Source organism: Perna viridis, chromosome 2, assembly GCF_037379345.1.
Source record: "Perna viridis isolate PV_CMFRI_1.1 ecotype Kerala chromosome 2, ASM3737934v1, whole genome shotgun sequence".
NCBI classification, from domain to species: Eukaryota; Metazoa; Mollusca; class Bivalvia; order Mytilida; family Mytilidae; genus Perna; species Perna viridis.
The window spans coordinates 69,800,189-69,817,775 of record NC_142446.1 but is presented as its reverse complement, the minus strand read 5'-3'; the positions used below and the strand labels follow the sequence as shown (position 1 = coordinate 69,817,775).

Below are 17,587 nucleotides of genomic sequence, written 5' to 3'. Positions count from 1 at the left end.
GGATGTATCACATATTACAAAATTTGCATGATTCTTAGAGACTGATACTTTAACCCTGTGAACTCTCTATATTTAGAACCAAAACAGACACTTGCACAACATGTTACAAATGTGTAAAAGCCCTTAACTTTATGTTTTGATTTTCTTTGTAAAAGTTTATTACAAGTTTATACACATGTACCTTTTCTGCATAGACAGATGATATGTTCTTATGATAAGTCACAATTGGGAAAGACAATGATTTTTATTCACAAATGGGAGACATTTAAGATCATTGATAAGACTAGGTGTAAAAACAGCATTTTAAGTAAACTAAGCTTATATGTGGAGAGAAATCCACCATTAATTCAAACAAGCGTCATCATGGCTTTAGGTTCCCAAGTGGCATGCACATCAACATCATCTACAATGTTCTACCTAGGACATCTTAGAAATACCAGTGGAAGATGAAGTGACATGTAGCATAACAATGATTTTGTTACTCTTTTTAAAAAATGCCCCTCCCGTTGGAGGAAAATTGGCTAATAGGACAAGTAAAGGCTGGTTAACTGGTATTTGTGAGAATATTCATGATTTTTACATAATTTTACCAAGGGAAACAGCGCATATTCAGAGGTAAATTCAGGGTAACAAAATTGATGCATAAAACTGGTTAACACATACAGATCACATTTTTAACTGAAGTTTTCCAATTTCAGAAGAGCAAAAACACACACAACAATTTTGATATGTTTTTTTTTTCATATAACAACAACACTCATGTTTGTGCAACTTACAATAAATATTCTTTCATACAAATACAATATACTCTTTATATCACAGTCTGACAAAATTGCACATTCAAAACTTAAATGGACGGACTACCGTAATTTCTCAAAGGCAAATAATTATAAAGCTGATACACCAGGATTTACGCAGGGTATCCTAACACAACAAACTGGGGTGATATAACAAATGGGGAGGTGTTTAGGAAGACACAACGAATGTGGTGCTATAGAGGTGATGCAAATCTAGACACAATGAACCACGGGCATATCAAACTCCATGTTGTGTCCAGATAAACAATACCTCCAAAGCGCCATGTAAATTGTATCTTCCAAACAAGCTCCATGTTCACTGTTGCGATACCAGGTGTGTGGATTTTTTACTTGAATCAACAATTAGATAAGATAGTTTCTGGTAATAGATATAAAGGAATATGCAGTATATATGTACATTTGTTCATATAATTCAAATTTTGTCTAATCCAAACCTGGAACTAGTTCTTATTATATCTTTTGAATTTTACTACCAGGTTCATCCAAAAATAATCACATTCTGCTCAATTGTAGAGGTTTATAAATTAGTAGTTTTTTCTCTAGTAATTTCATTTTGATCTTCCTTTTTTTCATACATACACATTCATTCAACAATACTCTCATATTTTCACTATACGTAAATTATCAATTTTAAAGTGGTAAAGGGGATGAAGAGAACATATTGAAGGGAAGCTTTAAGAAAAAACTATGAAACACAAGTTATAGGTTTTCATTATGTTAATAGAACTAACATTTCTATAGTAACTCAAGGTTTTATACCAAAAAGTTAACATAATCAACTCTTATTTCACTGATCTTAAAGAATAACTATTGTTTGTTGAGTATCAAGATTATGTTTTTGTGATTTGGTCAAACCATTTACTGGATTCCCACATAAAATGTAATATTCTGATCAAAGACTTTCATTTCCTTATAAAATCTACTAAAACTCTAACAATCAACAAGATTTTTGCCAAAGAGGTGAATACCAAAATAACATACCATAGTAATTGATTTAAAAGTATAATTTTTGCAAAACCCCTTTCAAAATTTGCAAATTCAAAACTCCAACAATCAAAGAATTTTTGACAAACTCTAAAAATTTATATCCACAAATCAAGTTCCTTTAACAGTTTATTCTAAAGTATAAAACAATCTTAAAAAAACTTCTTTCAGCAAAGCATTATGTAATAGTCAACATTCAGAGGCATATCACAATGATTCTCCAAGGAATAGGTGCTTATTAGCAAAAGATCTCTAAGCCGTAGAGCAGCTTCCCTTTTTATGGTTTTAATTTCATTAGGTTGTTGTATTTCATGTAGCTTTCAGAGTCTGAACTTTCTTTGACAGTTCATCCGCAGTTCCTGTTAAGACCTTCTTCACCTCTCGTGCTTCTTTCATAGAAGCCACCCTGACTGAGTTGTATCGCTTTTGAATCTAGAAAAAGAGTCCAAAGATGCTCAATAAAGTTAAATAAAGTACAATAAAGCACAAACCAGCTAAATGATATGGGCTAAAAAATGATTGCCAACCACACACTGACATTTGGTTAAATTTATAAAACTTGAAAAGTTTTGCATCTTTTTGATGAATACGAGTTTAGCTACAACTTTTAACCTTGAATGAGTTTATGAATTGACAATCTATATATAAACCTAAATGAAATTTTGTGTTTCTGATGTAAGGAAAACAGGAAGTAATAAAAAAAGTGCTATGTTACATTTAGTTTACTACATAACAACCAAGAAATGGTTTATGGAATATTTATCTCACAGTTCTTACAATATTTTAAATTCAGTGTTATATACAAACCTCTGCCAGGAGATTTTGTGCATCAGGGAATTGTTTCTTTTTAGCTCTAGGATCTTTCAATACTTGGCTAAGGTTTGCTTCATCAACAGTCACTCTGTTTTTAAGTGTAGTAAGTACATCATCCACTCTCTCTCCTCTTGTTTTTCTGGGTACTCTTGGTGGCATTTCCCACTATAAACATAAGTATACAGCAAATGAATTTCTAAATTAGAATATTTGAAAGAGTAATCGAGAGAACCAAAAACCTAGTGGACCTATACAAATTTTCACTTTGAGTATTCACTAGAGGTGACTGCTTAATACAGGTTTGACTGTATCAGTAATCATAAAACTGATGTAAGGTGTCAACTATCATTGGCAAAATAACAGAAAAGAAAGAAAAAACTTGAAAAACACATGTTTTTTAGTCCTGCATTACTTCACAAGAAGAATGGACGAAAGAAAAAAAGAGAGTTATTTTTGTATCCTCAGATGCAATGGTCTGTTGGTATAAAACTTTTATCAGTCTCTGTAAGAATCAGGCTGGAGATGAAACATGAAAAAAAAAACACCATTTTGACAGTTTAATTTGAATATTTGCACCAGTAAAATCAAGGAAAAAAGACAACATTTTTCATATCATTTTGGTAATTTGAATTATAATTTCATTGAAATGCACTGAAAATGAACATTTCAAGGGCAAATCAAGTGATGCAGAGATCAAATAATAGTCTTTCAAATTTAAAAAGTATCTTTGAGAGCAATTTCATTGTCAGATCAGTGGGACCTACAAAATCAAGAATATAACTCTTGCCAATTTCATGTACAATCTATCTATATATATATTTTTTTTTTATCTCAAAAGCATAAAAACCGAATGAAAAACTAAGACAGATTATGTGGTCTGTTTCCCAATAAAAAATAAAAGTGATATTGGTGGGTTTTTGACATGTATGATTTTTATAAAGACAGCTACTTAAAAATTTAAATTACTGTGGAATTCATCTTTATTTAATTTCCAGGTTTAAATCTTATTATGTGATATTAAGGCATTAAACTGAATTGGGTCCATACAAATTTTTGTATTTTTGTCTTCTTCATGGTCTTCTACAGTCTTCAAGTCCATATCCAGGACTTCAGAAAGAAGGAATTTGTCACTACTTTTAGTGAGTAACCTTATTTTTACCTGGTGTCACACTGTTGAAGCAAATATGAAGAACATCAACCAGACATGGGAGACCCTATAAAAACTTGCCAATGTTGGACAAACATAGAGGGACTTTGTTGCTGCCCCATATGCCAGAGGACTTAATGGACGGAAGAAAGTTAGTTAGTTTTAGAGCTTTTATCTCTATACAGTCTTCTACAATGATACCTTTCTGTATGGCTGGATAGGCTTTTCTATCCTATCTAATCTAGCAGCAGCATCTCTGTAAACCAGTTCATGTCCTAAAGCAAACTTCAGGGCTTTGATATTGCCTTGCACATCTATAATAAAGAAAAAATTTATCTTAAAGATGTTCACTGCTCTGTTAAAAAATAACAAGGATTTCAAAGGGTTGTAAATTCTTTTTAGATCTTTCATGCTAGAACAATATGAACTGAAAAAAATGACTTAAAGGATAGAAAGGAAAAGTAAATATTTTGAACACTTTCTCTTAAAAAAACCTATTAGCTTTGGCGTTCCTCAGGTTTCCATACTTAAGCCTCCTTTATTTGTTATATTTATTAATGATCTTCCTCGTGACATGCATAATAATGATGCTGATATGTTTGCTGATGAAACGACCATACACAAATCTGGGAAAAATATTAATTTGTTACAACAGGTGGTGCAAAATGACCTAAGAAAAGTTGAAAACTGGTGTAGAAATAACTGTATGTTTATTAATGCTATTAAAACACAGTGTATTGGAACAAGACAAAAAATGTCAAATGTTGATATACCCTCCTTAGTAGTTAATGATAAAGCTTCAACATTTTCATCATGTGAAAAACTACTTGGTGTAAAAATTCATGATACTCTTAGCTGGAAATGTCATGTTGATATATGCTCTAATATTTCATCAAGATTGTATCTCCTAGTAAAGATTATGAAATATCTGAATATTGAAATGAGAAAACTTTCTACAATTGGTACATTCTTCTACTTATTGACTACTGTTGTATTTGTATGGAGTGGCTGTGGCTCTGAAGGATTAGACAAAATTCTTTAACTCCAAAAAAGGGTATCTGCCTCATTCTAGATGCTGAACCTTTTTCTCCATCAGAACCCTTGTTCAAACAGTTAGGAATCATGAAAGTAGAAACCAGGATTAAATATGACAAATACCTATTAATCTATAAATCTCTCAATGGGGAAGCACAAAGTTATATATCAGAAAAGTTTAACTATGTTTCAATAAACAAACCTTATTCACTAAGAAATGCTGAACAAGGAAACTGTTTAATCCCAAAAATTAAAACTGAACTTTTCAGACATTCATTCATATATTCTGGGTCTGTCTTGTGGAAAAAGTTACCCAAACATTTATGTAATCAAGCTACTGATAACTCATTCACAATCAATATAAAGAAGTACCTTAACACTTTTGAATAGAGTATCTTAAAAGAGAAAATTGTTGCTGCTTACACTGTTTTTGAATGTTCTATATTGTATTATCTTAAAGTGATTTGGTATTGTCAAATCAGCTTTTGTTTTTGTGTTGTGTTGTTTATTTTTAATCTTTTTTAGTAGTTATAGTTTTTGTGTGTGAGGGCCTCAGAGAAGATTAGCTTGTAAACTAACTGTGTAACCCTCTTGAAATAAAGATTTTATTATTATTATTGTGTGCTCGTTTTTGAGATATAAGCATTTGAAATTTTGACAGGAGAAGGATTTCACTGGATTTTCCATAGGTTTTGTATGAGTAGGTTTTATCTATTACAAAACCTAAAGAAATCACAAATTTCATAAAAACATATCAAATAACATTTTAAGTTGTGCTAAATGAAAGTGGGGGTCACTTGGCTAAAAATATATTTGCTATGAAATGGATAAAAGGAGAAAAGTCAGAAAATCTGACAAAAATGACTGAAGACAAGCAGCCAACATTATCAAAGCTAAATCCTTGAGTTTTTCCTCAAATCTTCAATTCTGAGCAATCTGATTTTGATTGAAATTTGAGTTAAGGAAGGATTTGAAGAAAATATCCATTTGAGATTGTTTATGAAACTGGACCCAGGGCCTTTAAATTGTAAAATCCAAGGATTCTATAAACTCCTACCTGCATCCATCAAAAAGGCAAAGATTTGTTGTTTAAAACTTAAATAACTACCTTAATGCAACATTATTGGTCAATTAAATGTTCATTATTTTTTTATGAAAAACGATAATATCATTGGTAGTGATCTTATTGTTTGCGTAGGTTGATACACATACAAAAATGATACAAAACGGCTTCATATTGACAGAAAATTTACAACGCCTTCATAAAAATTATTTCAGTAATAGCTTTTTCTTTATGATAAATAAGCAAAAGGAAAAAAAAAATTAAACAAGCAAAGAAACTACAAAAAATGTACTTGAACTTTAAATTGAATAAAATCTGTCAAAATCAAACCCTATTGAATAAAGTGCATGATACACCCATTGTCCTTTTAACTTGTCCTTATGCTTAAAGAGCAGCGCTTCAAGTGCATGATACACCCATTGTCCTTTTAACTTGTCCTTATGCTTAAAGAGCAGTGCTTAAAGTGCATGATACACCCATTGCCCTTTTAACTTGTCCTTATGCTAAAGAGCAGCGCTTAAAGTGTGATACACCCATTGCCCTTTTAACTTGTCCTTATGCTTAAAGAGCAGCGCTTCAAGTGCATGATACACCCATTGTCCTTTTAACTTGTCCTTATGCTTAAAGAGCAGTGCTTAAAGTGCATGATACACCCATTGCCCTTTTAACTTGTCCTTATGCTAAAGAGCAGCGCTTAAAGTGTGATACACCCATTGCCCTTTTAACTTGTCCTTATGCTTAAAGTGCATGATACACCCATTGCCCTTTTAACTTGTCCTTATGCTTAAAGAGCAGTGCTTAAAGTGCATGATACACCCATTGCCCTTTTAACTTGTCCTTATGCTTTTAATGAATTTATATGATCAACTAGAAATACTGTGAGCCCTGTCAAATACCCTACCCCCCCCCCCCCCAAAAAAAAAAAAAAAAAAAAGTAAATAAAAAATGCACAAAAAAATTGGCATTATCATTATCAAGGCTACCTCAAGTTTAACTAAGTTTGTTGTCTTGATTTTTCACCCATACATTTCTATCTTGTTTAAAGCACACATTTCTGACAAGGTTACCAAGTACCTTTTATATTTATTAGTCGATCATCATAACAGATGGTCTGTTTTAAATGATTTTTCAACGAATAAAATTTCCTTGGACATTTTTTTGGCTTTTTTTAAAGAGTAAAACTTCATAACACAGAGACGTAAAATTTAACATTTATACAAATCGGAAGGGAGCTTACTTCAATAGATATGAACAATTCACCAAAGTTTCAAACAAGTTGGTGAGAGTGTTTTTGAGTAATTGTGCAAAAACTTGAAAATCTCCCTTTTTTAAGTATCAAAATTCATAACACGGAAACAAAAAATCTGAAATTTACAAAAATCAAAAAGGAGCTTACATCAGTAGGTATGAACAATTCACCAAAGTTTCATAAAAGTTTAGGAAAGTGTTTTTGAGTTATTGTCTAAAAACTTGAAAATCTCCCTTTTTTTTTAGTATAAAAATTCATAACCTGAAAATGATAAATATGAAATTTATAAAAATCAAAAGGGAGCTTATATCAATAGATATGAAGAAAGCACCAAAGTTTCATAAAAGTTGAGGAAAGCGTTTTTGAGTTAGTGTCCTAAATGTAGATGACAGACAGACAACGGTATACCATAATACATTCCATCTTTGACGGGCGTATAATAAAAACTGTTCTAGACATTTTCTAAAGTCTTTTTGTTTCAATCTCACCACATTTTGAGCCATTGTAACTAGGACATCGGTCTTAACTTAACAAGCCCAAATGGAGTTTAGTATAGACAGGTTTCACTTCATAATATTTTTGAATGATTCACAAATATTATTAATTTCGTCTGAACTCAAAAAATAAAATCTGTAATAATCACCTGCAGGGTCAACAAAATTTGGGTCATCCTCATAATCCAGCAGAATTTCATATCCCTTGTATTTTTCATTTAGCTTTTTCTGTTTTGGTTTCTCTTTCTTTGTTTTTCCTTTGGTTTTAGTCTTTTCAACATTTTGTTCCTCTTGGTCATCAACCTTAAAACAATAAACAGAAATAGATTTCTTCATCACTTCAACATTCATTGTTTTTGAGTCATAATTAATATAATAAACAGCTTTCTGCATAAATAAGTGCCCCCTAATAAGTTCCCTAAAAGTTCTAATAACTCTTTGAGGGCTGTTTCATTAAAAGATATGGGGTACCCAGGGAAGGCACTTTTTCACAAGGGTGCCACCCATAGAACATATTGATGTTTTGTATTAAACACTGTATTTTGTCAGGAGACTATAACACCCATCCATATGCAAAGAATAAAAGTGCCTCCTTCATCCCTCATATATTTTACTGGAACAGCCCTAACCAAAAGTTATGAAATAAACAAAAATAAAGAATTTCCTTTCATAACAACAAAGTTTATACTAGAAAGGATTAAAATCCATCAAAGTTTTCTGAAAGTTTTTGTATAACTTTTAAAAATTGAATAACCTCTTCTCTTCATTTCTCCTGAGACATAACAATACAATAACATGTACAGTAGGTGTAATTGTTAAGACCAAAAAATCATCAGCAACATGGGAGTGAAGTTACTATCATTTGCTCTCTTAATATTTTAAACATGAAACATACTTTTCATACATTTTTAATACAATTTTAACAGATATATTATGATACCTGAGTCATAAAGAAGGCCTGATCTGGTTGTTCATCTGACCAAGCAGATTTAGACTCTGGTTTATCTGGGACTTCTTCCTTCTGTTTAGGCTTTGCTCCTGCAGAATAAGGCCTTTGATAACCAGGAGGGGATGGAATTTTTTGTTCGGCAGGTGAAAATTGTCTATTATAGTCGGCTTCTCCTGGCACAGAAAGAGGAGTTTCTGAATGTGGTCTCCTATAACTAGCTGACTCAGGAACTCCCCCAGACTCTTCAGAAAACTGTCTCTTGTATTCAATAGCTTGAGGAATACCACTTTCAGATTCTTGTGAGAATTGTTTATGATAAGTAGTAGATTCTGGCACTTTTTCTTCCTGTTGAGACAATACACGTTGATAATCAGAAGCTGATGGAATTCTATCCTCTGTTGGTGGTGTTGGATGGTCTCTTGACTGGATGGGTGGTAATGGTTTATCATGAGACTTTCGAACAGATGAGGGTTTTGGTCCAGAAGGAGGTCTTGGTGGGGCTTCAAGCATCAGTTTTTCTTCTGCTGAAAGTCTGGGGATTTTAGGCACTCTATTAGAAACCTGAAATACAAATATAAATGCCCTCAATCATACAATACAATTTTGACATGAGAAAAGATGAAAGTCCAAAATTTATTTAAAAGTGGTATCTGGAAGAATGTTTTAATGAACAGGTAGGCAGAATTTTTAATAGACAACATATTACTAGTCTTTTAAAGTGAATTTTTGTTTTCAATTTATTTGAAGTACATATTATTTCATAAAGAAATCATTTCATACTGTTCAAAATTAATTCTTAAAACCAGAAAACTGAGAACAATGCTCCCAGTCCCAGTAAACTTATGGTCAATATAAACGAAGTTGTCAAACAGGAAGTTGATGTTGAATCCCATGATAAAGCATGCCTATATAAAGCTTGTGTCAAAGTGATAAGTCATTTAAAAGAACACTGTAACAGAAAAGTTATGGAGTGATGAATTGATGGACAGACCCCATGATCACTATATACCTCCCAAAAATGCTGTTTGAAATCTGTTTACTGGTACTTTATTCCAAATCAGCCATTTTATGACAGTTTTATAATAGATTTTTTTCACTGTTTGCTATATTTGAAGAAGCTTTGACTAGTAGTCATGATTAGACATGATGCAAACAACATAAATTGAAAATTTATTCCAAAAATTGTTAAAATTTTTCAAAGCCATGCCATTGATTTACATACCTTCAAGGTCACTCTATGTCCTACCTTTTTAGATTTCTTTACAAGGATAGACTTGAACTTTTTTTATCTGTCTCTGATGTCCTACCTTTCTAGATTTCTTAACAGGGATTTCAATAGTTGGTTTCCCTGAGTCTGTGACTTTCTTCCTAATGAGCTGAATTCCAAGCCTGTCCTGCAGGAATCTCTTAAGTAATGGAGGATCTCCACTATTATTTGTTGTCAGAGGATTGTTGGCAATCAGGAGCTCTGATAACATTGGCCACGCTGCTACAGATAACAAAGCTTCTTCTTCAGCAATCTGGAAAATAGTGCAAAGTAAAGGAGTAAGTTCACTAACACTTGCTTCAGACTTTCTATTTTAAGAACACCTTTGGTTTTTTGGGCTGATTTTGCTATTTGCTGACCATACCTTTTTATGCTTTTACAACAGAAAGTTTTGATATACCAGAAAGTCATTAAAACAAACAAAGCTAGCATCAGCAAGAATTTTAACTTTTATTTTAAAAAAATTCTATACTGGTAATAAGGTCAACTGCTATATTCTATTCAGCATAGGATTTGTTTAGTCTTAACATAAAAAAATAAAAATATACACTGACTAAGTCTCTAGATATGAGGATGAAAATTATAATTGAAATTGTTCTGCAAGCTATAACTTCAGTGCTAGCAGAAAATGCATGGCATAGAAAATATTAAACTTCCATTCTCTGTTTCAAGCTAGTGTGTAAATCCAACTGTTCCTCAGAGAATAGCAATTTAAATCTTACCATATTACTAGACAGATTCAGGAATCTAAGTTCTGGGAAAGGTGGTAGAGCTGGTCCCTTTGGTTCTTGACCAAAATTGTTTACAATGGGATTCTTTCCTTCAAGCATTGGTTCAGATTCTGATTCAGGTTCTGGAATGTCTGCAGTAATGTCAAGGTCAGCTAAAGACTTTGACAAATCACCAAAATCCTCATTCAAATCAACCTCTGGCTCTTCTGGAAAAGAAAGTAATAGATATAAATGAAAAAAGGCAAAAATCTCCTTCATTGCAAAACATAATTTCCTTAATAATCAGTGGTATCAAGTAGGTCATCAGCCGCATCCTTAAAAAAAAAACTCCCTCCCTCATCCACTTTTTGGCCTAATCAATATCATCTGAATGATTCTTAGATGGACAGCTGCTTTTAAATTCAATATCTGAAGAAAAATGTGAAAAAATGCATTTATAGGCAACTAATAAATCAAAGAATATCTTAACCACATAAAAAACAAATTACCTCTCTTTTCATCCTTGACCTCAACTTCAACTTTGACCTCATTGTCAGGTTGGTCACTAACGACCTCAGAGTTTGCTGGTGCTGGAAGTGATGCCTCTGTATTTTGTGGTCCATGTGTTTCTGAGGCTGTAGCTTCATCTATTGTATGATCAGACTTTTTACTACCATGTTGACTGGGTTTAATCCTTGGAGTTCTAGAGGTTTTCTTTCCTGACCGTGCTGATTTTTTACGCTTCCCTGTGTTTCCTTCTTCACTAACTACCATGCTTCCCTCCACTGACTTCAGTTGTGGCACATAGAATATTTCATTTTTTTCTAAATTCAGATGCCTCAATCTGAAATGATTAATAACAATAATATTTGAACTTATTCTAACTATTGTAGCTGGTGTCATGAAATACAAGCTTAATAAAACATGATATAAATAAATGATGAAGAACAATGCCAATAATCAATCACTTTTATTTGCTTTCATACCCATGTATAATTTTTAAAAGTTTTTTTTAACATATTTTTAATGAGTGATTAGCTATGCACATGGCATCTAAACCACCTGATAGAGGTTTCCTACCATTTAATAATTTTTTCAAGATTTCTGCAAAATAACATCTTTGAAAGCCTGTAAGTCTGTGAGGCAATGTACTGCTTGATATTACCATAGTGAAGCAAGATTCAAGTAAGGCAACTAATAAAACTGAAATATTTTGCACTTAGACTGCTTAAAGTATCATGAACAAAGAGGATTGCTTAAATATTTTAGAGATTTCTGTCTCAAAAACAAACATTCATTCTTGCAGGGCAACTAAAAATATTAACTGATCTTTAACACAACAGGAAGTCCATCTAATGATTTTCTTGTCACCACATATTAAGGTGAATTAGTATATATCAAGTGAGTACCAGTATGTTTGTGGGTTAGGAATATTAAATACCAACCTTCTGAGTCCAGCTAGAGCAGCAAACAATGCAACGTTAGATAATTTGTTATCATCTAACATTAAAATTTCTAAGTTCTTAAATCTTGGAATCTTTCTTTTGCTAAAAGATAAAAATACACCTCATTTAATTTTAAAAAAGACAAACATTTAATAGTAAATTATAACCAGTAAGAACTAACTAAATGAGAACATATCAAACAAAAATAATACAAAGTAGTAACAATACATAAACAAAGAGAATGATAAATTTAAAGAAAACCAGATTGTCATGCTAAGTTGCATTTTACCCTTTAAAAATGTTTTTAACTGAAAAATGATAATCCATAGGCGAAAAATTATCATAGAGAAAATTATAAAATTATAAAAATCAACACAGACCTTCCTTATGTATATTTGAATTTGATAATATTCTGTCAAAGGTATAGCACTGACAAGTTTTTGCAGCCGCACCCGTGCAGCATATCACCTAATTAATAAGCAATATTTAAATCAGCAAAATTCAGTTTCCATGTGTGTTCGATCAAATATTTTTGTAACTTACGCATCCTAAAACATATGCAATCATGCATTGGAGCAAGGCTTTCTCAGTTTTTAGTGGAGTCCGAGTTGCTCATTTACTTTTGTTACTTTGTATGTATGATTTAAGTTACTTAATGTTCTTTGTTGTGTATGTCTGTTTTCCATGTCTGGTCTTTGTCCCTGGATTACATTCTTTCGATTACCGCTATAACCTTGGTTCCCTTGATTACTCTTTCCCATGACCTGTTCATGGTACTTTATGGCAATCCTTTATAGCCATATTTCATGAAGATGAACCATGAAATTCTAATTTTGTGATTTTTTTTCAAACACATGTAACATTGAGAAATTCACAATACATCAAGCGTAAATTGCAGTCAAAATTGGTAAAACTACAAAGAATTTATAAAAGTAAACATCTCTGTCTTCTCTTTTTCCTATTTTAATAAAAAAAAATTACTTCTACATTTCTTTTTTTTTATTTATGAATTACTTTCAGGATCAGTTCCCAATTCCTATTCAGTGCCAGCATATTTGCATGGATAAGAAATGTCACGCACGGGTTTGTTGTGTAATCTGTATTTAACCTACAAATCACACCTTTTGTTCAATACTAACCTTTTGTTATCTTGGAATGGTAATGCCATATCTGGTGGTAGAGATTTGAAGTTGTTCCCAGTAAGGTGTAGAACTTTGAGGTTTGGCAGAGTTCCAAGTGATAATACATCATCATGGGAAAGGTTATTATAGGAAATATCAACTATCTGAAAGAAAAAGAATAATAAATATAATTGCAAAACATGGTTCAGAAGAAATATTGACTTCTCTATAATATTAAAAATGGTCTCTATCATTGTGTTGATCTACTCAATATTCTGTCATTTTAATACTGCTGGTTAAAGTAAGGGATAATAAAAAAATACAAGTATTAAAATATCAATACAAAAATATACCTTGTTTTTTCAAAGCACTTTATTCATTAAAATTAAGTACTTTTTTGTGAAAGAACTAATAATGCAATGGTGCAAACCTTAGCTATTCAATAATTTATGATTTTATGATGAGTTATATTGAAAACTGCAAAATATAAGCTTATGTCAACTAATTTCGACATCATAACAAACAAGACTCAGGGGGTTTGTTATGGTGTTGAAACAATATGAAGTAAATTGATATTTTGCAATATTCAAAGTTCACAAGTTATAAAACCGTTTTCTCTATGACTCCTTTTGAATTTGGCAGCTTAACATACACCATCTGTCATGGCAGAAATTTACTGACTGTTCGTCTTTAACATCACCAGTTGTTACTTGAGAATAACGTAAGAAATGTCACAACCTTGCTTCCGACAATCAGATTTTATAGACAATACAACACAATCACATAATAACCAATTGAATTTTGATATCACTTGTTCGTATCATATTGCCAATGGTGTGTTATTGCATAATATCTAGCTGTCCAAGAAGTTGATGATACAAGTAAATCATAGAGTATTTAAAAATATTTTTGCTGTCTCACCTCTAATGAAGGATAATCTCCTGGTGATAACTTTATACTCCTTAGACCATTCAAAGGGATCTCTAACTCTCTTATAATTGGAAAACCACGGAAAGCCTCTGTAAAAATAGGTACAAAATTAGCATAAGTTAGAATGTTAGAAGAGTAATATAAAATTACAAATGAAGCAAATAAAAGGTAACCTAATAAGATATCTGGGCAAAAAATAAAAACAAAAAACATTAAAACAAACAAAATTTTTAATTTTATATCAATATTAGTAACTCCATAGAAGATAGAGTGCAATTATTTATTCTATAAATCATTTGTCTTTTTTCTTAAATATGCCACAAATCCTTTCTATGATATTCTTAAGTTTGGCAACCTGCTTATTTCTTAAAATTTATTGTTATTTAGAAATAGTCAACATATAGCCATTAATACATAATATACATGATTTCTATAGGTTTTTCTGTAAAAATGACAATAATAGAAATTGTGATAGTTTCAAATTAAACTACTTGTTTAATACTTTCAATAAAAGCAATCATCTAGTATATTACATGCATAAACTATTACCGTATATTTCTGATGATTGTGGGATTAGATGTAAATTGTCTCGAAATTTTCAGGGTTTTAAGTAAAAAAATTATTTTGTCAATAATGAATAGGTATCAAACCTTAAGGACAGCTAGTTTTGAAAAGTTACTATTTGAATGAATTGTTACCAAAATAAGACAATACAATCCCAGGGTTAAAAAAGTACTAACCAAAGGGGAGATAATTTTCTGAGGCATTAACATAAGCAACATTGTCAAAAAGTGCAAAATCTTCTTCTTTGTACTCTGAGAGTTCTTTTCCAGCAATGTTTACAGAGCACAGGTCAGATGGGTCTTCTATACAACAATGTCTCATCTACAATTATCAATAATAATAATCATTATAATAGTGCATACAAATTATAAAATGAGTAATTGTTCAAAATAGCTTGCTTACACAAGAGTTTGAAATGTTTTTTTAATGTTGTAAACTAAATCAGAAACAAACCAGTAAAACTAATTGCTGCTTATCTGATATCATCATTTTTTGTATCAGAGTTAAAGTACAATTGTCAATGTCTAACATAAGTACCAACTCTCATGTTTCAGAAATTTGATTCATCTTCACTAACACAAACAATAACAATTTTGAAGTTCCAACTAGGTATTTTATTGCACTAAATAACACATACCAGTAGGTATACATAGTACTTAAAAATTTCTAGGATGTTAATCACTAACAGTCCAGTTGTTAATAAGCATAATAAAATAAATAAAGCTTTAATACCGGTACATGGATTCATAAAATTATATCTTTACCAAACAATTACACAATGTACCAGTATACCCACCAAAAAGAACCCATCCAAAGCTGGAGATTCTGGCTGCTCTTCATCTTCATCTAAGTTTTGGATTTCAGCAGGATTAAAAGATGTCCCTTCTCTGTCACATCTTTTTCTTTCTTCTTTAATCTGTGCATATGTTTTAGGTTTTGTGCACAACACTGCTTTAAATCTACGTCTCTGTTCAGCTCTTTGTTCATACAACCAAGCACCACTTACTGAATAAAAAATATACTTTATTATTTTAAAATGCCTCAGCAGAATAAAATAGACTATTTATAGTATTTTCAAATCATAAGACTGCAAGTAAATTTGTGTGAGACCTTACAACAGACAGGCCAGTGTTTCCCAATTTTTGAAAATTTAGGTTTTCACAGGAAAGTTTCATTTAAAAAAATCTTTTCCATACCATTTTCTTGCTTTTCTAACATATTGGAAATTCAAGTTTCTTCTGGCCACAGGGAAAGTGCAGCATTATAAATATAACTTTCCCTCACCAAAATTCATTAGCCCAAGGTGACATTAAGTAGGAATTATAGAACAGTCCTGGGCTACTCACATTAAAATGAGATAGTTGCTTAATTTGAAAATGAAAGGCAGCTAAATTTTTATTAGAACAAGTAGCACTAACTTAAGTAACTGTCAGTGCTATGGAATCAGGAATAACCCTGTAGTTCCTGCTTCTTCAAAATACCACCTATGCTGCTTGTTGAAAGTCATGTGTGATGAATGAGGAAGACAAATTTATGACAGTTTAGGTTAACAGAGTAACGGACCAGAAGTTCCTCCATAGCACAAGTTCCAAAAGAAGACAAATTACATAAGTTCCTCTGGAATTTTAATTAAAATTTGTTTCTTACATAATAAACCTTATATAACTAATGTTCCCAATGGACTTTTCAATATAAAATAATCTAAAAGAAAAGTTCTATTGGGACTTCTATTAGAAGTAACAAATTTACATTGACAAGCAGTCATAATTAAAAAAAAAACATTCCATTTATCAGTCAATCAGGTTATGTAACAAGGACTCTAGCTTAAATTATGTTCCGTGGAAAAGGGAAGTCCAATGCACCAATGTGAAACAAATTATGTTATGGCTGGGTCCTGCATACTTGTGGGCAGAAAAAAGCATCAATATCCACTTTGTGAATGTAAAATCAGGAGCTTAAATAAACAACAGAATAATGGCAGGGTCATTTTCTTATACTTTATAAATGCGATTGAGGACCACACCAGTCTAGGAAACATAAACTAGTTCAATATTTAAATACAAATCGAATCTGAGCTTTTTCTAAGATAGGGATGGTCAAAACATGGCACCTGGATATTTACAAAATGACGTAATCTATAATGGACAATTTGACCCAAAGACATTTCAGACCATGACAACTCACAGTTCGTTACCAAAGCTAGACATTTTGGCCCATATATATTTCAGACCATAATAATTGGAGAATGCATAAGGACAACAAAAACCATATATTAAAACACATTTTACCAATTTGGAAGTTCATAATAACAAGGCTGACAAAAATCATAAAAGGTGTTTGAATTCATATGTTTCTTCGGGAATGTCTAAGGTTTCACTTTCTTCATATTAATGATAACAGGTCACACTCACAGCCACAGAGACCCTGATCATGGCTGATGACATGGCAGTGCTCCTCTTTAGCCACTACTAAAGTATAGTCTAAAGTAAAGCCCAGGGCTAGTATTAGTAAAGATTGATTCAGGCTAGTAAACTGATGAGTACTTTTCCTGTTTCAGGCTAGTAAAATCCTATACAGTCCTCTATTATTCGGGCTAGTCGTTGAAAATTTTGAAGGAAAAGTCTGACATGGATGGTGATGATTGAGGATTCCCATCTTGACTTAAGATATTTCTGATTAAAAATTGTAAATTTTGCATTGCAGTAAGAGAAATGTTATTAAACTATGAAATGTGATTGAAAAATAATCGTGTACCATCTTCTGATTGCCTGATTAGACTTCTAACGGGAAAGCAATTTGCTGAAAACCCGTCTGAAGTGCCATCATCATATTTCACCCACGGCACCGACGCCATTTTGAAACATCTCTAAGGAAACGAAAAATCTCGTACGTTTGTTTTTATTATTTTTGCTATTTAAAAAAAATGCCGAAATTATGTCCGACATATTTTACAAAATCATTTAGTTTCAGAACTTTGAAATAAGTTTTTAATTGCAAA

At 31.8% G+C, this 17,587-nt stretch overlaps 1 protein-coding gene across 1 annotated transcript; it reads right to left on the bottom strand.

The window, feature by feature from the left end:
• Nucleotides 1-717: 717 nt before the first annotated feature.
• Nucleotides 718-17,450, bottom strand: LOC148626717 (X-ray radiation resistance-associated protein 1-like). The gene is made up of 14 exons (XM_088570962.1): nucleotides 17,344-17,450; nucleotides 15,386-15,594; nucleotides 14,766-14,910; nucleotides 14,017-14,114; nucleotides 13,114-13,259; nucleotides 11,975-12,076; nucleotides 11,039-11,373; nucleotides 10,542-10,756; nucleotides 9,860-10,072; nucleotides 8,544-9,113; nucleotides 7,753-7,906; nucleotides 3,964-4,076; nucleotides 2,610-2,780; nucleotides 718-2,234 (listed from the first exon to the last, which is right to left on the bottom strand). Exons 1-14 carry the CDS (start codon nucleotides 17,441-17,443, stop codon nucleotides 2,112-2,114), a joined length of 2,694 nt encoding a protein of 897 aa, XP_088427088.1. The 5' UTR covers nucleotides 17,444-17,450; the 3' UTR covers nucleotides 718-2,111.
• Between the last annotated feature and the right edge of the window lie 137 nt (nucleotides 17,451-17,587).